The sequence below is a fragment of the Alternaria hordeiaustralica genome, assembly GCF_023758085.1.
Source record: "Alternaria hordeiaustralica strain BMP 2776 chromosome Unknown scaffold_1, whole genome shotgun sequence".
NCBI lineage: Eukaryota > Fungi > Ascomycota > Dothideomycetes > Pleosporales > Pleosporaceae > Alternaria > Alternaria hordeiaustralica.
In genome coordinates this window covers 2,042,054-2,062,987 of record NW_026056773.1, presented here as the reverse complement: position 1 = coordinate 2,062,987, position 20,934 = coordinate 2,042,054, and the positions used below count along the sequence as shown (strand labels likewise).

Genomic DNA, 20,934 nt, shown 5'->3' with positions numbered 1-20,934 from the left:
TAAGCCCGAAACGTCGCGCCGTATCCACACATGATGTGTTGGGGTCTCATTTCCCAGCGATCATAGGTGGGCGAGGACTTGTTGCTTCAGCGTGGCCCAGTGTCGCAGCTTCTCATGTTCCGCATGTGCACCTCAGCTTGCGTCTTGCAAGAGCAGACGTCAGCTTTGTTGTAGGTAGCCTCGTTGCACGGTGGGTGGGCTCGTTGACGGTTGATAATCTTACCACAGCCAGTGAAGTCGGTCAGATCGTCTTGGCGGCGGATCGCGAAATTGCTCCTCGGCCCAGCGTCGTCTTGAAACCACCTGGCCAAGGTTGGTGCATCCCAACCCTGCAGCATTTGTCGCTTGTTCCCCCCGGTATCGTCACCCTGCCACGGCGCAGACGAGGTGATCCTGCCAAATGCCATGGGTCCCGTTGGCGCGACATGCCGCAGAGCCAATCGAACCACCGATCTCATGCAGCGCATTACCCTGGTCCTGGCTCCGCAACGGGCGGGTTCTCGACTCTGCAATTTCTCCCAGACGCCCCGAAAGTGGATGAGTGATTGCCGCTGGTATGATGACAGCGAAGTGTGGAGGCGCCAGGCTCGTTTCCTGGCGGACCGGTGGTGATACTGGCGCACATTCCGCCGTTCTCTGCATCTCTTCCTTCTCTCAACCTCTCCACGACTGTGTCGCGGCCTGTTCCATTTCTTTGGCTCACTAGAGCTGTCCATTCCTTTACAACCACGCCTATATCTTCCTGTCTTTCCTTCATACTCACTATACCTTTACTCTAACGAATTTGAAACCCAAGATGCCCGGGATGCTTACAAGGTCGAAGTCATTGAGGTTTCTGAGAAACAATCGCAGGGACGCCACGGAGCAAGACAATGGGGCCTCAATGCCGCCTGTTAAGGGTTCTCAAACAGGCGTTGACAAATACAAGCCCTCCACTTCCGATTTGAGCACCGAAGTAAATCTAGGAGTCCCAGGCACGGCAGTGCGGCCAAGCACATCGAGTGGACCTGGAGAGCGGCCATTCATGTTCCATAGGAAAACAAATCTTGCACCATCGATCTATTCTCAGGACCATATCCACTCGTTCCAATCGCCTACCACTTCCACAACTGTACTCTACAGTCCAGACGCCACGAAGGAACGAGGGGTCATTGGTATCGCTCTTGGGTCACCCACCTCAGGTTCACACTGGAAATCAACGCCTGAGGCTGCGGTACCAACAACCGACTCGAAACCCGCCCATTCTCCAATGGCAACACTAAACCACCCCAACGACTCTTCGGCTTCGCTGAGCAGCCGTGTTGAGGCACCCAAGTCCAAAATCAGCCGATGGAAGTCGTTGTTTCGTAAAGCGCCTCCTCCTCAACCAGAAAAGCCATCGTTCTATCAGCTGGCGCAGACCGTTGCCGCGGCACCTCGCGCAGACAGCCACCATGACGAGGAAGCCAATGAGTCCCAGGCAGCTCGACCGGAAGAAAAGGAGAGGGAGAAGTTGCGCAGTGTGTCACCGCCGACCTATAGGCCGAATATCCGAGCATCGCGGAAATGGGCTCCAGGAGAGTTCGTCCCACCTCAGTCGCCACCGGAGACGTCTGCGACCCGAGATCGTGCTATGACGCTCGGAAATATGCCGTCACATGGGCCTAAGAAGTCTATGCAACGGTCTTTCACAACACCTGCTCTAGGAGCGCGAGGCGTTGCAGGCGAGGTCCCACCTGTGCCACAGGTTGAAGTATCGGGCACAACCAACAAAGCACTACCACAGAATCCGACCGGGTCCGCAGATGATGGAGGGCCGCTTCTGGACGTCAGCCTTCCCGATATCACAATGGAAAGATACAGCGTCATGTTCGGAAACCTCTTGCAGTCCGACCCGAACCGATTATCCCTTTTGGCAAGACGGCAAGGCAACTCCGAGAAGATCAAGCCGCTGCTAGAGCTGTCTGCAAAGGTATGTGTCCGCAGGTATGACTATTTTCAACTAGGGCTAACGTGAAAGTAGGACGATCAGAAGGACGAAAGTCCTGTAGATTACAATCTCCAGCGCAGGGTGACGTCGCCCGCTCCAGCGTCTGGCTCACCACGACTGTCCCTATTTCCGTCCACCAACCCCGGCCGCGCACCGTCACCTCTGTCAGGATCTATCATGAGCCGTAGCAAAAAGGATCTGAAGCGGTCCCGGACGATGCCCACGAAGTCTCCCCTTCAGCAGACTTTCGCTCAGAATACAGAGAACACGACCAGACAGATGGATTCTACCAAGCTGAAGCCTGTAGCATCTCCGTACCTGAAGCCAGCATTGACCCCTACCTCGATTTGCAGCTTCGAATCTGAGGCCGAATCGATCACGATCATAGTCGCCCAGGCATCACCCGGTCATCCTAAACCGATTACGTTGCATCTTGACGAGCGAGAGCCTGAATGGGAGATCTGCACGAAGCCAGTGAGGGCTCTGAAAAGCGAGACCCTTACAGTCAACAGCGAGCCGTCGTCCCCACTAATCCGCTCGCCCTCGCAACAGCAGCCGAAGGTGACCAAACTCAGCGCGCTGTCATCGCATCCGTCTTCTGCACCTCTTGACGCACCCTCCCCACTGCAGAGGTTGCAGAGCTTGTCAACTCCACCACACTCGGCCAGTAGACTCGGTGAGAAGCGAGCTGAGATCCAAGCAAGGAGAAGGGAGGGAAAGACAGAAGAAGTCGCCACAGCGAAAGCCATGGTCGGCGTCGCAAGAAGTGTATCTGTCAGCAGAGCGAATAGCCCAAGAGGCGTGGTTCGCACTTTGACGAGTCCGCACGAGGATCGTGTGGTGGATCGATTGGCCCTCACCCCCACGATGGTGGAAGTCAGGAACCGGAAGAGCCAGAGAGTACAGCTCGAAGATGCATAAGCTTTGTCTCTTCATTCACTTCTATAAACTTTCGAGAACATCTCATTCTTCTTTTTTTCGTTTGTCCTTCTACGTTGAATCGCGTTTCTAGCGATCGGGACTTGGTATTACTAGGGCGTTGTGCGCTGATACACCGAGAGTTGCAAAATGTACTCGCGTGCCATTTGGGTTTATGCGGGTTGTTTCTTATAAGCGGGGGTCGTTCTGGTTGCATTCTCCAGGATATCCCTGGACTTCTTCATGTGCGGATAGGGATGATTCGAGACGTACTGCTGGTCGGTGAAAGGATAGGGTTAGGCGAAAGACTTTAGTACCGCTAGAAGGCCTGCAAGTTTGCGAATGGAACTTTCAACACCTATCACTACGCTTATTGTCCCTTTGTCGCTGACTAGAGCCTATGAGTTTTGGGCTCCTGCTGAACGCTGTGCGTCCCGAAACCCACATTCCTGGAATGGGGCCGAGAGGATCGACCGGTGAACCGGCAGAATGCATCGCATCGGCGCTGTTTCGTATGTATACAGGGTTGCGAACGCTTTCGGTATGTATTCTGGTACTGCGAAAAGCTGTCTAGAAAGAATGAGCATTCGGTTGAGTGTGTTCTGGCACAGACTTCTCGCGCGTACTCTTCGTAGGCAGGCATGGCACACGGTCGCAGCTACCGTTTGGAGAAGCGTGGTGGCTATGGCGCGAACCACCTGGCCACCCCCGCTCGGGAGCGGAAGCAGGAAGGCGCACCATCATCTCACTGCCGTCCACCCAGCAGACTTCAGCCAAAGTGACCGAGCTCCAGTCTCTCGTCTCCGAGACCTACAGCGCACACTACCTAGGTACATGCTGAATTCATTCCCTGCAAAGAAGACCGGCTCTCAAGCAACTTTCGGGGTGTGGCCCTCACCATTCAGCCCCCACCTCTTGGCGAGCAGCAGGTCTCAAGCCTCACCCGTCACGATAGGCCCTCATATTGGCAGCAGAGCGCATCTGTCAAATTAAGAGCCGGACTAGTCAGAGATGTGGCTGCAAAGAAGCCCCCAGCCAAGCCTTTCCTGCTTTACGATACAGTATGCCACTCGCTTCCAGGCTAGACGGCATCACACAGCCCGCCTGGCCTGAAGCCATCGCTACTCATCATTGGAGCGGCCGCGCTAGATAGCACAATGAGCGCTGCACCTCGGTCAAGCAATACTGTCGCCTACGCCTGGCTCAGCAAAGGCTTAGCCTAATGTAAAAAGCGGTCGCAGGCTACCCAGTCAGACTCGAGCGAGGCGGAGTACCGATGGGAAGGAACCCTCTTCAGCCTTCTGAGGGACTTCCCCTTCTCACTTTACAATCAATCTATTCTATTCCAGCTTGGCTATCCAATCTTCCCCTTCGGCCTCCATCGCATCATCTTACGCGACGATTCTACGTGTAGCTCTGCTCCCTCTCGTACTGATTGAGCATGTGTTAGAAAGGCTCATCACCGCGCGCAGTTGGCGATTATCGCAGGCCTAGTCAGCCCTAAACTCGAGGATCAGTCGAGACTTTCGGTTTTCAGCCTGCTCAGGCTCAATCATCCTCGATCCAACGAGAACCAGCACCAGAAACCAGTGGAAGGCTTCGCACTGATGGTCTCAAAACGATCTGGGAGCGCTATCTAGCCAGCCAGCAAAGTAAAACGGCTGCATTCGAGGGACAATAACTCGTTATCGAGAATGTCCGGTCTTGAAGTAGGTCTACTCTTTTATGCCCCCAATATTCTTCTGCAGGTGTGCGCACGCGACCTCGGCCAAAAATACAAGTCTCCTCTTCTGACTTTTGCTTACAATTACTCAGATCGTCGCAGCAGTGTCTGCTGTTGTTTCCGCGTTCCACGGTGGATCAGAGCTCCTCAAGCTTGTCAAGCAGAAACGCCGCGCCCGTAAAGCCCGCGATCAAGGTCAGCAAGAATGGGAAGAGGAGCAGCTACAAGCTTCTCTTATCGCTGGGGAAAAACAGATCGATCAGAGATATAAGCAAGATCAGAGAGAGTTGGGTGACTATGTGCGCATTGGTGATGGTAAGTTCTACGAGACAGGTTCGTATAGTGGACTTGAGAATTAAGACATGCGCACAGATACCGCACGGGAACGTCTCTACCATATAGGCTTCATGCTGCAGGCCGAAATAATCAACAGCTTACGGCAAGCCGCTACGAAGTGAGTGTCCGGATGTTTGGCATATCGGGATAGAGCTAACGTTGAGCCTCCAGCGAAGTTTGCGTGCTTAATCTGCATGTCCTCCACGAAGCCTCCATTACGAACCGAAACGAGACTCTGACGACATTGGACGAGCTGAAACAAAGAATTTACATAGCAAAGCCGATGGTGCGACCGTTGAGGGCGGTCGGTGAGAACTACAAGGACATATCAAGTGACTCGAGGCATGGCCAGATACGTTCACTGTCAGATAGCTATCCGACCGCAAGCTTTCAATCGCAGAACGATTTCGGTTATACTGGACACAGTCGGCCCGACTATTGCCGGCCCAAAGACACGCTGAGAGCATCTCGACCGGCCTATACCCCTGCTCAAGCTGCGGAGCCTGTCATTCTAGCTCTGGACAGACTTCGCCCTGAAGACCGCGCATCGATTATGAATGATATCCAGCACATGATTAGCTCTTATCAAGGCCTTAACGTCGAAAACGAGTCAAGACTAGGGAAACCCCACAGGCATAGTGGTGCCCATCCCACCCGCCGAGATACGCTGACCACGCTCAATGACCGAGACGCATATACTGAATCAATGCAAGAGCTGGATAGAAGCCTGAATGAGCGTTCCCATGATTCACCATTGGCTTCCGGTCAAGTGAATATCGTCAGGCCGACAAAGGAGCAGCATGTCTACAATCAACCGCATCCCGCAAGTAGTTCATTTCACCAGACAGGAACGCATACACTACATCCTCGATGGTCGGATACCTCTAGCTCTACGCAGTCTAAGACAGCTTCTCTTGGCCGCAAAAGCTCCAACTCATCGCAAGGTGAACATGCCCGACCTCCAGTAGCACCATATGATCAAGACGATGAGATTCGTAGTGCTCCACCATACAGCTCTCCCTATATGGTCCCAGAAGACAGATATACACCTTCTCCCATTGCACCGCTGGCACCTTTACGCCCTCAGCCTCATGCGCCGCCCATCAATACACCCAAGAACGACGCAAATGCACCTACGCACATGCCTTGGCCTGGATCACAACAGCAACGAGATCCTTCCCCTTCACTTTCCCAAACACCATCCGTACCGTATACGCAGCCACAGCAATATCCTGCACCAGCTGAAGGACACCTTGCCAGCCTTAGACAGTTAGTGCATCCTCAGCATTATATTGCACCTGCAACAGAACGCGGCATACCCGGCCAACGTAGCAACGGCAACTCCCAAGCGGGTTTGTATAGTTCTCCAACAGCAGCCGCTACTTCTTTGATGCCAGTTTCTCCAGCTACAAGTCGACCTCGACATGCTAGTTTTACGCCATCTGTCGCCTCAACCGACAGCAGCAGCTCTATTCCGATCGGCATCCTTCCAGGCCACCGTATGCGCAACAACATCAGATCCGATACTATTCAAAGCGGACCAGCAGGTGGTGAAAGAATGATGAACGGCCGCCCTAACAAGGACAACGATTACTGGGGATTTTGCAAGGGTGCCTGGGCTGTTAGAGAAGACCTTAAGAAGGGTATCACAGTCCGCACTCAGCCCTGCGGCTACTACAACACAAAGCAGATTTGGGGGTGTAAGCATTGTACCTTCACGGGCGACGTCTTCACGAAGCCGCACCCCACGAAAAAGAACAAGACTGTCGAGATAGTGGACCCGCGTGTCAAGACTTCCACGTCCGGGATACGGTATCGGTAAGCGTGTCCTTGTTCAAACAGCATGTGAGAAATATGCTGACTTCGTCTCCCACTCTTCAGGTGGATATTTCTCGCTAAGTCACACGTGAAGAAGAAGGCAGCAGAGCCTAGCTCAAACGATGACAACTTCGGCTGCCTGCTTTGCTCAGGGCAGGACAAAGTCACGGGCGTTTACGGTGGTGTGGAAACACTTATGAACCATATCGCTCTCACGCATGTGGCGGACATGAGCGAGCAGGCACAAAAAAAAGCCAATTGTATTCTGGGTAGAGTAGCGGGCTATGACGAAGACTTTGACATTAACATACCAATTTTCAAAGAGGCGGAGCTTGCTGGCTAAGGAGATACACCGGAGCTTCGAGTTTGCGCAGGGGAGAACGGCGTTACGGATTTGTATTCGAGGATACCCTTGCTTTTCGTGTGCTATGTTGTAACATACAGACCTTTACGGTGATCTATACCGATCTATCATACAAGCAAAGTACTCCGAATCTCTTGATTGTGCAATTTTGACAGAACAGCTTTCTTCGCACAGTCTAAAGCATGTGTTTATATCTAGCTTTCTCATATCAAATACATGAGGAAGCGCACGATCAGTTCGATCAATCTTACAGACTAACAGCATCATTTGCTTATTTCTCTGACTTCGACGGCTCCGACAGCGACGTGCCTGGCCGCCAGTTCTTGTACCGTTCGGCTTCATCCGCAATGGTATGTGGGACGTGTTGCTGCAGCGCCTGCTCAAAATGTCGCATGTAAACTTTCGGCTCGCTATTGGGGTCCATTGTGTAATCCGTAATCGCCAACTCGATAGCGACGGCGCACAATCCACTGATATCTGCTCCACTGCTCCCGTCTGTCTTCTTGGCAACAACATCGAGATTGACGTCCTCTGCGAGCGGTCTCTTCCGCGTATGGATTTGCAGGATCTGCTTCCGCGCTTCTTCAGTCGGAAGGCCGATGTGGATGTGTGCGTCGAAGCGGCCGGTACGGATGAGCGCCGAGTCGAGAATGTCAGGCCGATTGGTCGCGCCGATGATGAACACATCCTTGAGTGCTTCAATACCATCCATCTCGTTCAGCAGGGTTGTAACGACATTGAGACCGCTATCCTGCGTTTTTTCGCGCGACTTGCCGATGGAATCGATTTCGTCGAAGAAGATGATGCACGGTTTTGCAGCGCGCGCTCTGCGGAACACATCGCGGATAGCTCGCTCGGACTCGCCCACATACATCTTGATGAGTTCAGAGCCTTTGACTGCGAGGAAGTTCTGTTTACTCTCCGTTGCAACGGCTTGTGCGATCAGGGTCTTTGCGCAACCGGGGGGGCCATAGAGTAGAACGCCTTTTCGGGATTGAGGGCCGCCGAATTTGATGTCGAGGTCAGGATACTGGAGATGCGATTAGCTTTGAGCCTGGTTGTAGAAGTAGATGAACGCCTAAGGGTACATCGTACACGGCCGTGGGAGACATAGGGATGACATAGGAATATAGCTTACCTTAAATGGGCGAATAGTAATGGCTTCAAGTACAGCGCGAACGTGATCCAGACCAGCGATATCTGTCCATCGAACCTTGGGCACTTCTAGAATGCTATCTTTGAGGACCGTCGGTTGTACTTCTCCGAATACGGCATCGAAATCTTCCTGACAAACATAGTCTGTTTGCTCAAGCTTCTCGCCAAAGGTGGTCTTTTCTTCCTCGCTTATCGTCTCATCCATTTGTTGTTCGCGTCGGTCTCGGGCGAGAAGACACAGATCGTGGATGTCGCGTCCGACGAAACCGTGTGTGCGCTCTGCCAGCGATGGGAAGTCAAGGTCTCCAAGTTTGCTCGTAGTGCCCAAAATTTGTCGGAGAATATCTTCCCGCTGAGTGGTGTTGGGTGGAAAGAGCTCTAGCTTCGTTTTGAAAGCTGACGGTGATCGAAGTCTGGTATCAACATCGTATATGCTACGCGCTGCTGCTGCGACGACCACTTGGCTACCGCCCAGCTTGGCCAACTCTTGCCGCAGCCTGTTTACAAGTGTCTCAGCTTTTTCGAGAAACCTGTCGAGATTATCCATTATGATCAAGCTCGGTTGGTTGTCACGAGCGTCCTCAAAAGCATCGGATATTGCCTTGGCTTGTCCTTTTGGATGCGTGTCTGGATCTACTCGGTAAACTTCTTGCCATGGGCATTCCGCTAGCCGTTCTAGTAGAAGACTTTTGCCTGTACCCTCGGGGCCGTGTAGTAAGAAAGAAGTAGGTCCACAAAGGCGTACGTCGCGTTGATGAGGTAGAGTGTTTGTGAGGTAAGAGAGGCGTCTGTTCATCGTAGTGATGTGAGCAGAAAGTCCACCGATGCCATCACCCCTTACCTGGAGAATCTGCTTAGAAGCTCTCGGGGTCTGCTGAGTAGGGATATCACCCGTGGTAGTGACTTCAGTAGTAAGTTCGTCGAAGTATGTCGCGTACTTCTCAGTTGGCAGCGGATCAATGTTCTGCACGGTGACACGCAACTTCTGGCTCTTCTGCTTGAAGCCTTTTTGTTGAACTGGAAAGCTGCATCCCGGAAGAATAATGTCAGAGTCCACTGCTACATAGCTGTCAGAAACAGTAGCCAAGTATGATCGTTGACCTACCTAAAGTGTGTCGTAGCCAATACAAAAGTTGCTCATTCGAGCTGAACTTGGCAGTTTGATTTGGTGCATCTGCGAGACTGATCTCTATGGATTTGAGAGGCTTCCAGGAGTCTACCTTCTCAATGAAGACGGGATCATTAAGCGAGAGGTCGTATTGCTCTCGCAGAAGATCAGACACCTTGGCGATTGGCTTGTTGCCAGGATTTGTCTGCGAGGCTAGCCAGGCCACTCCATAACCTTTGAAACCGGCAGCAGTACTCAGTCGTACACAATCGCCGTTGACAAGCCCCAGCAATTTCAGCTCTTTCTGTGATAAATGAACGCGGAAGGCACCGCCCTCGAGTGCGTTACTGGGAATGCTCGGAGGGTTGCGCTCCAGAGGGCGCAGAGTGTAAGATGTTGCCGGGCTCATACTGTCACCGCGCACTGCAGCAAATGTCAAGACGGGTGGTGAAAATCTCGGAAGTGCTTTGAGTGCGCCGTTGGTGTGACTCACGTCACGTGTGTACTGAAGGCTTCAACTTTGAAGTCTCTAATTAGCATGCGAATTCATCTCCACCTGTACCTAGGTCCCATTGCCTCTTAGCGCAGCATTGTCAGGGCCCTCCAATGCAGCCCAATGTGGTGAAGGATGCTGGGTGACTAAGCGACCAGGGAGCTAGGCCGGATGGGTGTGCTAGCGCGGGCCCATTCCGAAGCTTTTCTGAGTATCGCGCTCGAGAGAGGGTAGCTTGCCATGTTACGAAGCCGTGCAATTTATGCCACCGCCGCGCCTTCCTCGACATCTTCGGCCATGTCATCCTTCGGGGACCGCGTACCAGATTCGCTGCGCCCACAGGACGACGCCCGCACCGTCCTCGACCGTCGGCGATGAATCCCCGCAAACCACCACTGCCGACAGCCACACAACAGAGAAGGAAAGCTGGTTGAACGGGGGTTTGATCAGACTTGTACCCTGGACCCGGACTACACCGTCTACCAAATCGCAACCGCCATCGCCGCCGCAATCGCAATCGCAATCGCAATCGCAAGCCCAGAACCGTCCTACGTCCGAATTGAATGAAGAGGGGAAGGGCATATCCGAAGCACAGACATATGACACTGGTGCTGTGGTGATCAGGAAGACCACTGAATCGCTGGCGCAGCGCCAGCGAAGGGTATTGCATTCACATTCGGGAACACGCCCACAGGACAAGCGCACAGGGAAGGCGGACAGTCGAGATCAAGATTTTGAGTCCGCGAGGAAGGCCGAACATACCGTGGAGAGACGCTTGGGCCAGCCAGCTGTTGTAAGGAAGGTTCTGGCCTTACCTGTGTCTCCCGAAACAAGAGAACGTGGACGGAAACACCAAGACCCTATACGCAAAGATCAGAGTAGGCAGAATCCGACCATAAGTAACGAGAAGGAGGTCGCTACAACTCTTCGAGATGACGATACTACAGTCATACGTCAGCAGCTCCAGGGCCTGTTCGAGCAAGTCAAAGCCCTCCAGGCCGCATTAGAAACAAAGATTGCGCTGGGACAGCTGCCGTCTTCGTCCCCCAGGGAACAGGACATACCGACTGCGGCACCTGTTATACCCCGGAACGATGCATACCCTTCCACCCCGATACAGTCGTTACTAGGACATGCTTCAATGAGCGGCGATCCGGTTTCTTTCCGTCATTCTGATACTTCCTATCCGAAGACCCTGTCTCGCACACTTGAGTATAGCCAGAAAGCCCTCCGTAAGTCGGTCTACACATTAGGCAGTGTGGCTACAGAGCTAGAGACAGCACGCTCTCTAGCAGTGGCCCCAGTTACCCGACATGCTCGTGACTGCATACGCGTATTGGATGAAGACGCAGCAATCGAGGGTGACTTTGAGCTCAAGCAGGCTCTAAGAGCGTCGTACAGGAACTGGGAATTGCTCCACGCGGAACAAAAACACTCTGCTCGCGTGAATGGGCGACCGGATCTACTCTTGAAGCTACACGTCAGCGACATAAGAGCAACGTCATCCAAGATTGGCAGTAGTGTGAAAGAGCTGAAAAAAGACCTTGCTCGTATTTCACCAACCACGCCAAGAGCGCCGAAACCAGTACTCCCGTCGCTGGAAGAGTATCGCCGGCAAGCCCGCGAACATGCCGAAAACGTGAAGAAATTCCCAAGAGGCTCTGAGCTAAAAAGCTCAGAGAAGAAGATTGACAGCGAGAGGTTGACGCGAAGGATTCATACACAGTCACGCCTAATGAAGTCGTCAGACGGCTTGAGCGCCACTACTGAAGACGGTGACGGAAAGAGTACAACGACCGAGCAATCTATGAGGACATCGCCGCTTTTGCAGCAGAAGCCAGAGGTTAGCCCATCCACTACTGCCAGTCTATCACCAAAACCAACACGGGGTACCGCCGAAATGAGTGAGCAATCGCTTCTTGAAGAACTCTTCCCGGAGGCAAGCACTACTCTGCAACCTCGTCAGCCCGAGCAAAGCGATAGGTATCCCAAGCTCAACCTCCCGGACTCAACGCCTATCGTTCGTCGGGAAGTTTACGACCCTACTCCGTCACTCAAAGAGCAAGTGGTCAATTCGTTGCGCAAGCAGGGGGAACAAATTACCGTTCTTCAACTCACGAACTGTAGCACTGAGCTGACTGAAGCCGACTTCCGTCGCATCATACCAAAGAGCAAGCACATTGAGGGTTGGCATCGAGATGGCGATCTTTATAAGATTGTGCCTGGTCGTGACCCGCTGAGTCTAGAGCGACTGCCCTTCTATTACTTACTTTTCAAGAACGCAGAGGCAGCCCTCGCGTATCAGAAGAATGCTTCGAGATTGCACAAGCTGAGCGCTCTCCACCAGCCCGCGAGTATCTTTTCCGCCATCCCACCCCCTAGAGGGTTCCTCGAAGAGGGTGAAGATATCACAGCTGCCATATCATCCTACAATCTTCTGCCCGCACATCACCCCATGAGTCTCAATGTTCTCATGCAGCCCTACAACCCCGTACTGCGTGCGTTGGTGGAGAGAGGCGGCTACCAACCCATCGCGCCCTCGGTCGACGAGAGAGGAAACCCTGTATGGAGGGTGCTCATGCATATCGAAGGCTACGAGCCTAGCACGTCGGACCTTTTCAAAATCTTCTCTCGCGATGCCTACAAGCATGGCATGACTCTTCCCCTGCGCAACGAGTCGCAGACATCGATTCACCGTCTTCGCGACGTGATTAATCTGAAGACGTCGTCCAAGGCCGTCTCGTCGAATCGGCCCCGCGCATACGGCACCTTTGATCAGCCAGCGAGTCCAGAGTTGGAGACGACCTACGATGACCCGGCGATTCAGAGCATGCTATCTGGTGCAAACGAAGACAGCCCCAGCCAAACGAATCAGCTAGTCATGAACCGCGTATACAATCGATGGGTGCTGGATTTTGAAGACGAAGACACCGCTCGCAGATGGAGTGTGAGGTGGCATCGCAGAGTACTGCCTGAATTGAGCCATACCAGGGGCGCGTGGAAAGACAGCGAGGAGGCGAGGATTTGCAACACTGAACTTTTGTGGTGATGCAATAGATGTATGATAGTCTGTATATGTAATGATGAGTTTGCCCAAAGATACAATCTAACTGTCTGCTACGTTGTGGTGTGAAACACCGGGTATCATAATGCCGTATCTCGTGCGCTCGTTCCTCATGTCAAGCCTGTGAAAGTGCTACGAGCTCATGCCGGCGGCAGTGAGGAAGGCCGGACTCCAGTATTCGTTCTCCCCGGCTTGTGTGTCGACCCAGACCAGACTGTCTGCCATGAGGTCCTCAACCACAGCATGGGCTCGAGGCCTCTCCCAGTTGAGATTCAGCTGCAACATGGATACTGTGACGTAGCCAAGAACCTGTATGGCTTCGAGTACCGTGCTCTGGTCGGTATTCAACTCCTTGGGTACGCTTCTTATCAAGCTTCTGTGCCCAATCTTCATGATGGAGAAGCAGGATCCGAGGGGAGCGAGCGAGTCCACGGCGCGCTTGATGTCGTCATCGCTGACTTCCATGCTCCCGCCTATGCGCTGGGATTTGGATATGCGGGCTTTGAGATCCGAGACGCTGATGAGCCCGCCGTTCTCTGATCTCGTGGCCCGGCACTCTTCCACGATCAAGACGCCCAGGTTGAAGTAGAAGTCATTCACACTCCCGCCCAGCAGTTGTGCCCAAATGCTCTCCCCGCCGGCGCCACTTGGCTTGCCATCTTTATTGTCCCGGTGGTACGAGGAAGCGAGGAAGTCGATGTTCAGCGCCGAGCACATGCGCGCGAACTCGGCGCGGAAAGCAGGGTTGGCGCGAATATCCTTGGAGTGGGTGACGGCGAAGTTGTGGAGCAGCGACTGGAAGACGGACAGCTGGGTCGAGAGGGAGTCGGCATTGCGGGTTCGCAGCGTGGCGCCGTGCGACGTGTAGTGGTGGTTCTGCAGACCGCGCGAGGAGAGCGACGAGAGGCCGGGGGTGCGGCGGCGGTCCATGGCGGCGGTTGTGCGCGTGCGTCTTCAGTGCGTCGTCTGTTGGATGGCTCGGACGGATGCTTCTGCAGGTAACATGAAGAGCGTGGGCTTATGTCACCTGCAACTGCTCCCTTGCGTGCGCGCTGGTCTCGGGGCGTGGGTGAGGGTTTCACTGCTGGCAGTGGGTCGGGCCGGGCGGGTTAGGGCGATGAGATATCGTCGAGGTTGCACGTCGCCCAGGCAGATCGCGTCTAGACAACAGGATGGCTGCCACAACGGCTTCTTGTCAAGGGACACCCATCAATCAGATGGTTCCCTCCAGCACAAGTGGAGAGTCGGAATGAGATCGCCATCCCGAGCCGAGCCTCGTACTAACTCAATGACGTATGGCGTGTGTTTCGGGGAGATATCGGTCACTCTTTACCGGTACATGGCATCAGATGTCGACAAGCTCCCCCGATAGCTACTCATGCGGCGAAACAATCTTAAGCGCTGGGGGCGACGCGTCCGTTCGACCTTTATTCCTTCCTGACCACTTTCAGCGTCTACGTACTTCCCTTGGTCGCGTTCATTGCCTGGACCCTGCATCAGAGCTAGGCTGCCGCGCTCACGTGTTTTAATATTTTCGCTTCTTGCCCTTCCTGGAATTAATGATACCCCATTTCTCACCTGCTCGAGTAGAGCTTTGCGAACAACCTATTCTCAAAATTCTCCGACATTCCTGGTTCGAGGAAATCTTCCGCCCTAGGATGGACCCGTCAATAATCAACAACTGCGTACTGCTGCTGAATCTGCCCCCGAAGGCACTTGCCGGCATCGACCTCCTGTCCTTCACTTCATCACCACGTTTTCGAGGAGTCAAAAACATTCCACCAGGCCTGCATTTCGTTTTCACTGCAAGCGACAGCACTTTGTCTGTGAGGCACGGCGCCTGGTTCTACGTCACCCCTGGCGTAGGCTCGCCGCAAGTCTTCGTTAAGAAATGGGACGAGAGCACCGAAGACCTCGTAGCCGAAACCTCGCAGACCGAAGTTCTGAGACACAAGGCGAACCTGGGAAGCATATGGAAAGATGGCCTGACACCTTACCGACAAAGCGTCCAGGAAGGGGACTCTGGTGCTGAAGACGGCTGGTCTGAGGAATCTACCGACTGGAGCAAGCTTACATCGCAAGTCACACCCACTATGCTATCGAGGATATGTGGCCTGAATCCGGATCACTGGAACTTGACATCCGCATCATCCGCCCCACAAGACCTGGACGAAATACCCGGCCTAGAGAATAGCAACAGCATGCTACATCCGGAGAAGGAGCTACGGTTCCTGCCCATCGACCTGAAAAAGACTTGGAGAGAAGGCGCGACCGGGAGGGAACGCACAGAAGCCGCGCAAGACCGATCCTGGTTTCTGGGAGATCTCATCGACAACCACTGCCAGGCGAGTGATCTACGTGGACGAGAGGACGAAATCTTGGGCGAGCTGCAGTTTACTTTCCTTATGGTCTTGACCCTCAACAACAACTCCTGTCTCGAACAGTGGAAGCGGCTCCTGCGCCTTTTGCTCACATGTCGGCAAGCCGTCAAACAGCGATCGCGCCTGTTCCTCGATTTCTTGCGATGCCTGCGGATACAGCTTGGCCATTGCGCTAACATAGAAGGCGACTTGTTCGACATGAATGATGTTGGCGGAGGCTTCTTGAAACCGCTCTTCGGCCAATTCCGCAAAGCTCTCGACGACTTCGACGGAAAGTGGAAAGCTGACTTGGTAGATGAGCTAGAGGATCTGCAAGAATATATGCAGAAAGAGTTCGGATGGGAACCAGAGGGCTCTTATCTAAAGCGCGGTATGCTTGAGCTAGAGGACGGTGAACGAGTAGAGATGGAAGTCAATGGTGCAGACGCTGATGAGGAGCTTGGCGACTACGCGCCTACTGTCGTCGACCTGACCCCAGAACAGCAAAGACTGCTGAACCGGAGCGATGTCGGTCATGCAAAGCCAACGAACGGCGACGTTGATTCAGAGTCAGAAGACGACGTTGATCTAGACGATATGGATACGAGATACTGAAGCCATGAAAAGGCCGTGCACAACCGGTGAAATTGAATCAGTCTGCCCACACGCTCAGCTCACCGGTCCCGTCTCCGCACACCTGGTCTCGTTACGTCTCGGTTGGTCGAATCAACAAACCTTGCGGCGGCACAGCGGTGCAAAAATAGGCATCTGCAGGAACGGGCAGCCCCTAGTCGCTAGTAGATATCCTGTAACCACGTGCTGATCGCGGTTATCTGCACAGCCTTACACCTAATGTCAAATGCCATCATACTTTGTGCGCAATGTCTACTTCGAGATGTAATGTGATGTAGCCAAGACGACGTGGCGACAAAGCATGCCGATGCCCGTTATGGTGCGGCGTGTCAGCCAGGCGTTCAACGCAAGGCTTTGCATAATATGAGTAATATGAGAATAGTATAGATTTTGGCCCCCAAGTTCAGGACTGCGTCAAACCGCTTCGGGAAATTACAGCCTTGGCTCGCTATTCCCTGGCACGCTACTTGCACCCTTCATCGCCAACGCCCTTCGCCCCATCACCAATGCGGGCAGCTGAGGCTGAAGCGCCTCCAAGTCTTGCATACAGTCATGCTACGTGTACGAGCTTCGGACCGCTCATTGGCCTCGTCAAGCAGCTAAGAGCCTTACGCGGGGTGAACGGCGAGTGATCATCACGCGAAATGAAGGCTGTGCTTGCGATACCCGGTTTGAGCCCCCTTGGCCATGGACCCAAGCGATGATGGAACGCCTAAAGGCTTCGATAAAAGCCACGTCCAATCTCACATGTTGTGGTAAACGCCGCTGCATAACACCCAACTCTTTTGCTGCATTCACACCACCGAAACACGAAACAGTATTCCACCGGCTTCAACGATATAAACCTTCACAATGGAGAAGCAAAACGGTTAGTAATTACCCTCCGACTGTTGTGTATAAGTTCTACGCGATTCAATGCGACTTAAGAACTACGCCGTCATGGAGCGCATAGTCCTTTGAATGACTACGCCGCCTAGCCTTCAATTTCCCTATCTCAAATACCATGACTATCTTGCTAACAGTCTTAAAGTGCCCATGCAGCAATACCCTCAATCGCCAGACGCGACCGGTCAACCACCCATCTACCACCAAGATCCCAACGCACAATACCAGCAGCAACCAGCCATGTACACACAACAGCCTCAAGATCACCCTACTGGCTCGCCAGCGCCTCAGCATCCACAAGGCGCATACGTGCAACCTGACCACGCCGGCGCCCAGCCTGGCATGCCTCCCCAACAACAAAGCGGAGCCGTCTACCAGAACGCCACGCCAATCGCGAACCTGAACCGTGGACCTGCGCCTACAGATTGCCCTGCATGCGGACAGCGTGCCATGACCAACGTCGCTTTCGAGACGGGAAACTCGACGCACGCCTGGGCCCTCGGTCTTTGCTGCCTCTGCTGCTTGGGATGCATTCCTTATGTGATGAACTCACTCAAGGACGTCCAGCACAAGTGCGGTCGCTGTGGCGTGCTTCTTGCGACTTGGCACCGTAGCGGAAGCACCGAGGTTCACATCCACTCTTAAATCATGTTGTCATTGTGTTGGGACTTGAATGCACATAGAGAGGGGAAGGAGGTGCGCGATGGTTTGAGGCGGATGATACCCAGGAGGAGAACAGGACGTTGAAGCAATCGGGTGCAGGGTGGGTCAACCAGCCCTGATTTTGTCTGTTATTGTAAGGAGTTTTGCGCAACAGGTTTCTTTATAGTACCCGCTTTGACCGAATCCAAAGAGAACATGCAGTCTCTGCCTGATTTCTTGTTGACCGTGACGACGCGTGTTTGAGTGAAGCCAACGATCCGACGCGCTCAACCGCTGGAGAGATGCTCGTTCAGGAACAACAGTTTTTGGAAGTTGCACCCAGCACAAGCAACTTTGCCGTATGGTGCATGATTCAACTGATGTGCTGACGAGATGCGATGTGTCGTGAGCAGGATGCTCACCCCGTCGAAATGAGTGCATCGCTCCGAGATGCATACATCTGACGTCACCAACGGTCATCGCGCATCGACGCACATGGGAAACCAGAACATGCAGGCTGCGCAACACCATCGGCCCAGCGCCACACATCGTGAAGAATCGAAAGCAGATCCGGCACCAAAATGCCGCGAAAGCCACTTTCCTGACATCACCGCCACCAAATCAGCCACACAAAGCCACCGCTAGCGAAACCAAGCTTTGGCTACATGCACCAAGCTTTTGGCAGGTTCCAAGATTCCTTGTGTCAGACCGCTTAATCGCGTTAAGATCGCCATGCCCTCCACATCACCATGCCGCCAGCCGTCCAGATCGAGAGTAACAGCAGGGTTAGCAACCGGTTTGTGGCTGGTAATTTACCAACGCAATGGCAGAGATGCGAAAATGATGTCGTTTGACAGAGTGCGTGGCCGTGTGACACTTTGTAATGTGGAAATTGGCTTTGGGATATAAGACTCGCATTACAAGTCTTTCTGTCGAGTTCGCACAAGGCCAATCCATCTTCTTCTCTCCCCTTGACTGTTCAGTCGGTCCGCTAAGTGCAAGTGCTATTGGCTTTGCTGGCACGCTACGTCGTTTGTTGCGTGACCCCTTCCGGAACAAACAATCACAACAAAGACAACAATACGTCATCAGCACGCGGTATAGATACCTCGAATCCAGCACTTCAACGGATCAACAACGAACCCACTTCCACCAAAATGGGGTTCTTCAACAAGCGCAACACGACGCCCGTCGCCGCAGACACCACAACGGCAACCGGTGCTCACGAGAAGCGCGCCAGGCCTAGACGTGCTTCCAAGGGCGGCTCGTCCTCCTACAACAGCAGGCCTGGCTTCGGATCATGGATCAAGGCTACCTGGCTCGACATCCTTACCATGGCCCTCATGGGCGCTGTCGGTCTCGGTGTATACTTCGCTGATCCAGCCCCGAGCCGCAGCTTCCCCATCATCTTCCAAGATGGGGAGATTGTCTACCCGCAATTCGCTTACCCTATGCGCAACGAAATTGTTCCCATTTGGGCTGCCGCGCTCATGGCGTTCTTCATCCCCTTTGCCGTGTTCCTGATCGTGCAGATCCGCGCTCGCAGCTTCTGGGACCTGAACAATGCTACCATCGGACTTCTCTACGCTTTGATCACCGCAGCTGTTTTCCAGGTCTTCATCAAGTGGCTCATTGGAGGTCTTCGTCCTCACTTCCTCGCCGTCTGCAAGCCTGTCATCCCTGCCGACATCCTTGACACTGTCGGTGCCAACGACAACGGTGTCGAAGCCGGTAGCGCCTATGGCAACGTCGCAAATGGGTACCGTCAGATCATGTTCGACCGTAGCATCTGCACAGGTGACAGGAAAGAGATCAACGACAGTCTCGAGTCTATGCCTTCCGGCCACACCACGGCTGCATTCGCTGGTTTCGTCTACCTGTACCTGTACCTCAACGCCAAGTTGAAGGTCTTTTCCAACCATCACCCGGCTATGTGGAAGCTCGTCGCTCTCTACGCACCTATTCTTGGAGCTTGCTTGATCGGAGGTGCTCTTACTATCGACGAGTACCACAACTGGGTAAGTCTTAACAATTTCCACTTTACATGTCAGAACAATCACTAACGAATCCTTAGTACGATATCCTCGCCGGAGCTGTCATTGGCACTCTGATGGCTTTCAGCGCCTACCGCATGACCTATGCTTCCGTCTGGGACTTCCGTTTCAACCACATCCCTCTCATGCGCCACGCTCCTTTCGTCTACGGCGCCGGTCCAAGCTCTTTCGATGGCTTCCACGACACTGTCTTCACCCGCAAGGCTGGATGGGGTACGATTGAGGGAACCAGCTGGGGCGGTGCACCCTTCGATGCCGCAGATGGTCCTAGGGGAACCATGATGCCGCATCCTGACGGGCCTGCTCACGGTCACCACGGCAGCGCCTCGAGCCGCGTGCAGAGGAAGCCTGTCGGTGCTGACAGGCACGGCGAGCAGATGGTCTGAGCAGGTTAGACTAACGATCTTCTGGGCTATATCAGCTTGTGAGGATGAGGCTGCACACCTGCCTCGTGGTGTGCATGAGATGAAATTGAAGAGGAAGGATGGGTTGTGCATTTACTGGGTAGCCTTCGTCGGCGACATTTGACGATCATGATAGCGAGGCGTTATTGAGCACTGGAGATACCATGACATTCAACCTATGAATATAGTCTAATAACATTCTGCATAACTTGAGTTGTTGGCTGGTTGCTGTGCTGTGAAGCTTTGGCCCTATCGGAATCTCTCGGAATCACCCTCATTCCGAGCCTCTGCGCGCACGCGTCCGTCACACGAAGATTGCGCGACGACCTTCTGGCAAATCGACGCCGATCCATGTACCTTTCTACAGAACTCTATTGCCAAAGGGGTATTAGAGTACTTGAGCGGCCTCGTCATGGTGTCAGACAGGAGTCTGCTCTACGTACTAGCCCTGGTGTTTACTGTCCTACAACCTTGTGAGCGTCCTCCCTTTACTCCCAGACACCATGCGACATCATCCAGAGACGTCCCATAGCCGCATGAAGGTCGCGTCGAAAAGCTCGAAATCGCTGCAACTAACACGCGACCCCAGAATCAAACCTCAAAGACGGCACGCTGCCATCTCAACCCCTCCCTCCGTGGCAGCGCCAACTACCCGCTTCCTCCTCGGCCTCGTCCCCTCCACTTCCCGCGCCACCAACCGCTATACCTCTGACTTATAGCTTCCGCAGCTTCCTCCTCCTTCTCGCCGCTTCGAAAACAAACCTGCGCAGCCGTCACACGCGAATTGGCTAACCACACGATACTACCAGCTAAAGCTAGCCTACAGGGACACGGATCACATGCATACGAAGTACATCGGCTTGATGTGAATAGGGAGGCAAGTACATTGGCTGCATGAAGTTCATTGCGAAAAGTCTATATACACCGGGGCAAAGAATCAAGGTCCAAAACCATACAGGGAACAAACCGAACGCCGTCGAAAGTGGAGAAAGAGACCGACCAGGCGCC

The 20,934-nt window shown here is 53.6% G+C and overlaps 9 protein-coding genes across 9 annotated transcripts; 7 read left to right on the top strand and 2 right to left on the bottom strand.

The window, feature by feature from the left end:
* Nucleotides 1-1,249: 1,249 nt before the first annotated feature.
* Nucleotides 1,250-2,890, top strand: J4E84_000625 (uncharacterized protein; the record flags this gene model as incomplete). Its single annotated transcript, XM_049383263.1, has 2 exons — nucleotides 1,250-1,951; nucleotides 2,003-2,890. 2 exons carry the CDS (start codon nucleotides 1,250-1,252, stop codon nucleotides 2,888-2,890), a joined length of 1,590 nt encoding a protein of 529 aa, XP_049248781.1.
* A 1,691-nt stretch (nucleotides 2,891-4,581) lies between these two features.
* J4E84_000624 (uncharacterized protein) lies at nucleotides 4,582-4,969 on the top strand (the record flags this gene model as incomplete). The annotated part of the gene is made up of 2 exons (XM_049383262.1): nucleotides 4,582-4,596; nucleotides 4,703-4,969. The coding sequence occupies 2 exons, from the start codon at nucleotides 4,582-4,584 to the stop codon at nucleotides 4,967-4,969; spliced, it is 282 nt and encodes a 93-aa protein (XP_049248780.1).
* Nucleotides 4,970-6,447: 1,478 nt separating this feature from the next.
* J4E84_000623 (uncharacterized protein) lies at nucleotides 6,448-7,107 on the top strand (the record flags this gene model as incomplete). Its single annotated transcript, XM_049383261.1, has 2 exons — nucleotides 6,448-6,764; nucleotides 6,828-7,107. 2 exons carry the CDS (start codon nucleotides 6,448-6,450, stop codon nucleotides 7,105-7,107), a joined length of 597 nt encoding a protein of 198 aa, XP_049248779.1.
* Nucleotides 7,108-7,399: 292 nt separating this feature from the next.
* J4E84_000622 (uncharacterized protein) lies at nucleotides 7,400-9,800 on the bottom strand (the record flags this gene model as incomplete). The annotated part of the gene is made up of 4 exons (XM_049383260.1): nucleotides 7,400-8,158; nucleotides 8,267-8,983; nucleotides 9,125-9,339; nucleotides 9,389-9,800. 4 exons carry the CDS (start codon nucleotides 9,798-9,800, stop codon nucleotides 7,400-7,402), a joined length of 2,103 nt encoding a protein of 700 aa, XP_049248778.1.
* A 683-nt stretch (nucleotides 9,801-10,483) lies between these two features.
* Nucleotides 10,484-12,933, top strand: J4E84_000621 (uncharacterized protein; the record flags this gene model as incomplete). The annotated part of the gene is made up of 2 exons (XM_049383259.1): nucleotides 10,484-10,492; nucleotides 10,579-12,933. The coding sequence occupies 2 exons, from the start codon at nucleotides 10,484-10,486 to the stop codon at nucleotides 12,931-12,933; spliced, it is 2,364 nt and encodes a 787-aa protein (XP_049248777.1).
* Nucleotides 12,934-13,080: 147 nt separating this feature from the next.
* Nucleotides 13,081-13,878, bottom strand: J4E84_000620 (uncharacterized protein; the record flags this gene model as incomplete). Its single annotated transcript, XM_049383258.1, has 1 exon — nucleotides 13,081-13,878. The coding sequence occupies one exon, from the start codon at nucleotides 13,876-13,878 to the stop codon at nucleotides 13,081-13,083; it is 798 nt and encodes a 265-aa protein (XP_049248776.1).
* Nucleotides 13,879-14,507: 629 nt separating this feature from the next.
* On the top strand, nucleotides 14,508-15,923 carry J4E84_000619 (uncharacterized protein; the record flags this gene model as incomplete). The annotated part of the gene is made up of 1 exon (XM_049383257.1): nucleotides 14,508-15,923. One exon carries the CDS (start codon nucleotides 14,508-14,510, stop codon nucleotides 15,921-15,923), a length of 1,416 nt encoding a protein of 471 aa, XP_049248775.1.
* Nucleotides 15,924-16,793: 870 nt separating this feature from the next.
* J4E84_000618 (uncharacterized protein) lies at nucleotides 16,794-17,471 on the top strand (the record flags this gene model as incomplete). The annotated part of the gene is made up of 2 exons (XM_049383256.1): nucleotides 16,794-16,809; nucleotides 16,972-17,471. The coding sequence occupies 2 exons, from the start codon at nucleotides 16,794-16,796 to the stop codon at nucleotides 17,469-17,471; spliced, it is 516 nt and encodes a 171-aa protein (XP_049248774.1).
* Nucleotides 17,472-18,625: 1,154 nt separating this feature from the next.
* On the top strand, nucleotides 18,626-19,908 carry J4E84_000617 (uncharacterized protein; the record flags this gene model as incomplete). The annotated part of the gene is made up of 2 exons (XM_049383255.1): nucleotides 18,626-19,486; nucleotides 19,543-19,908. The coding sequence occupies 2 exons, from the start codon at nucleotides 18,626-18,628 to the stop codon at nucleotides 19,906-19,908; spliced, it is 1,227 nt and encodes a 408-aa protein (XP_049248773.1).
* Between the last annotated feature and the right edge of the window lie 1,026 nt (nucleotides 19,909-20,934).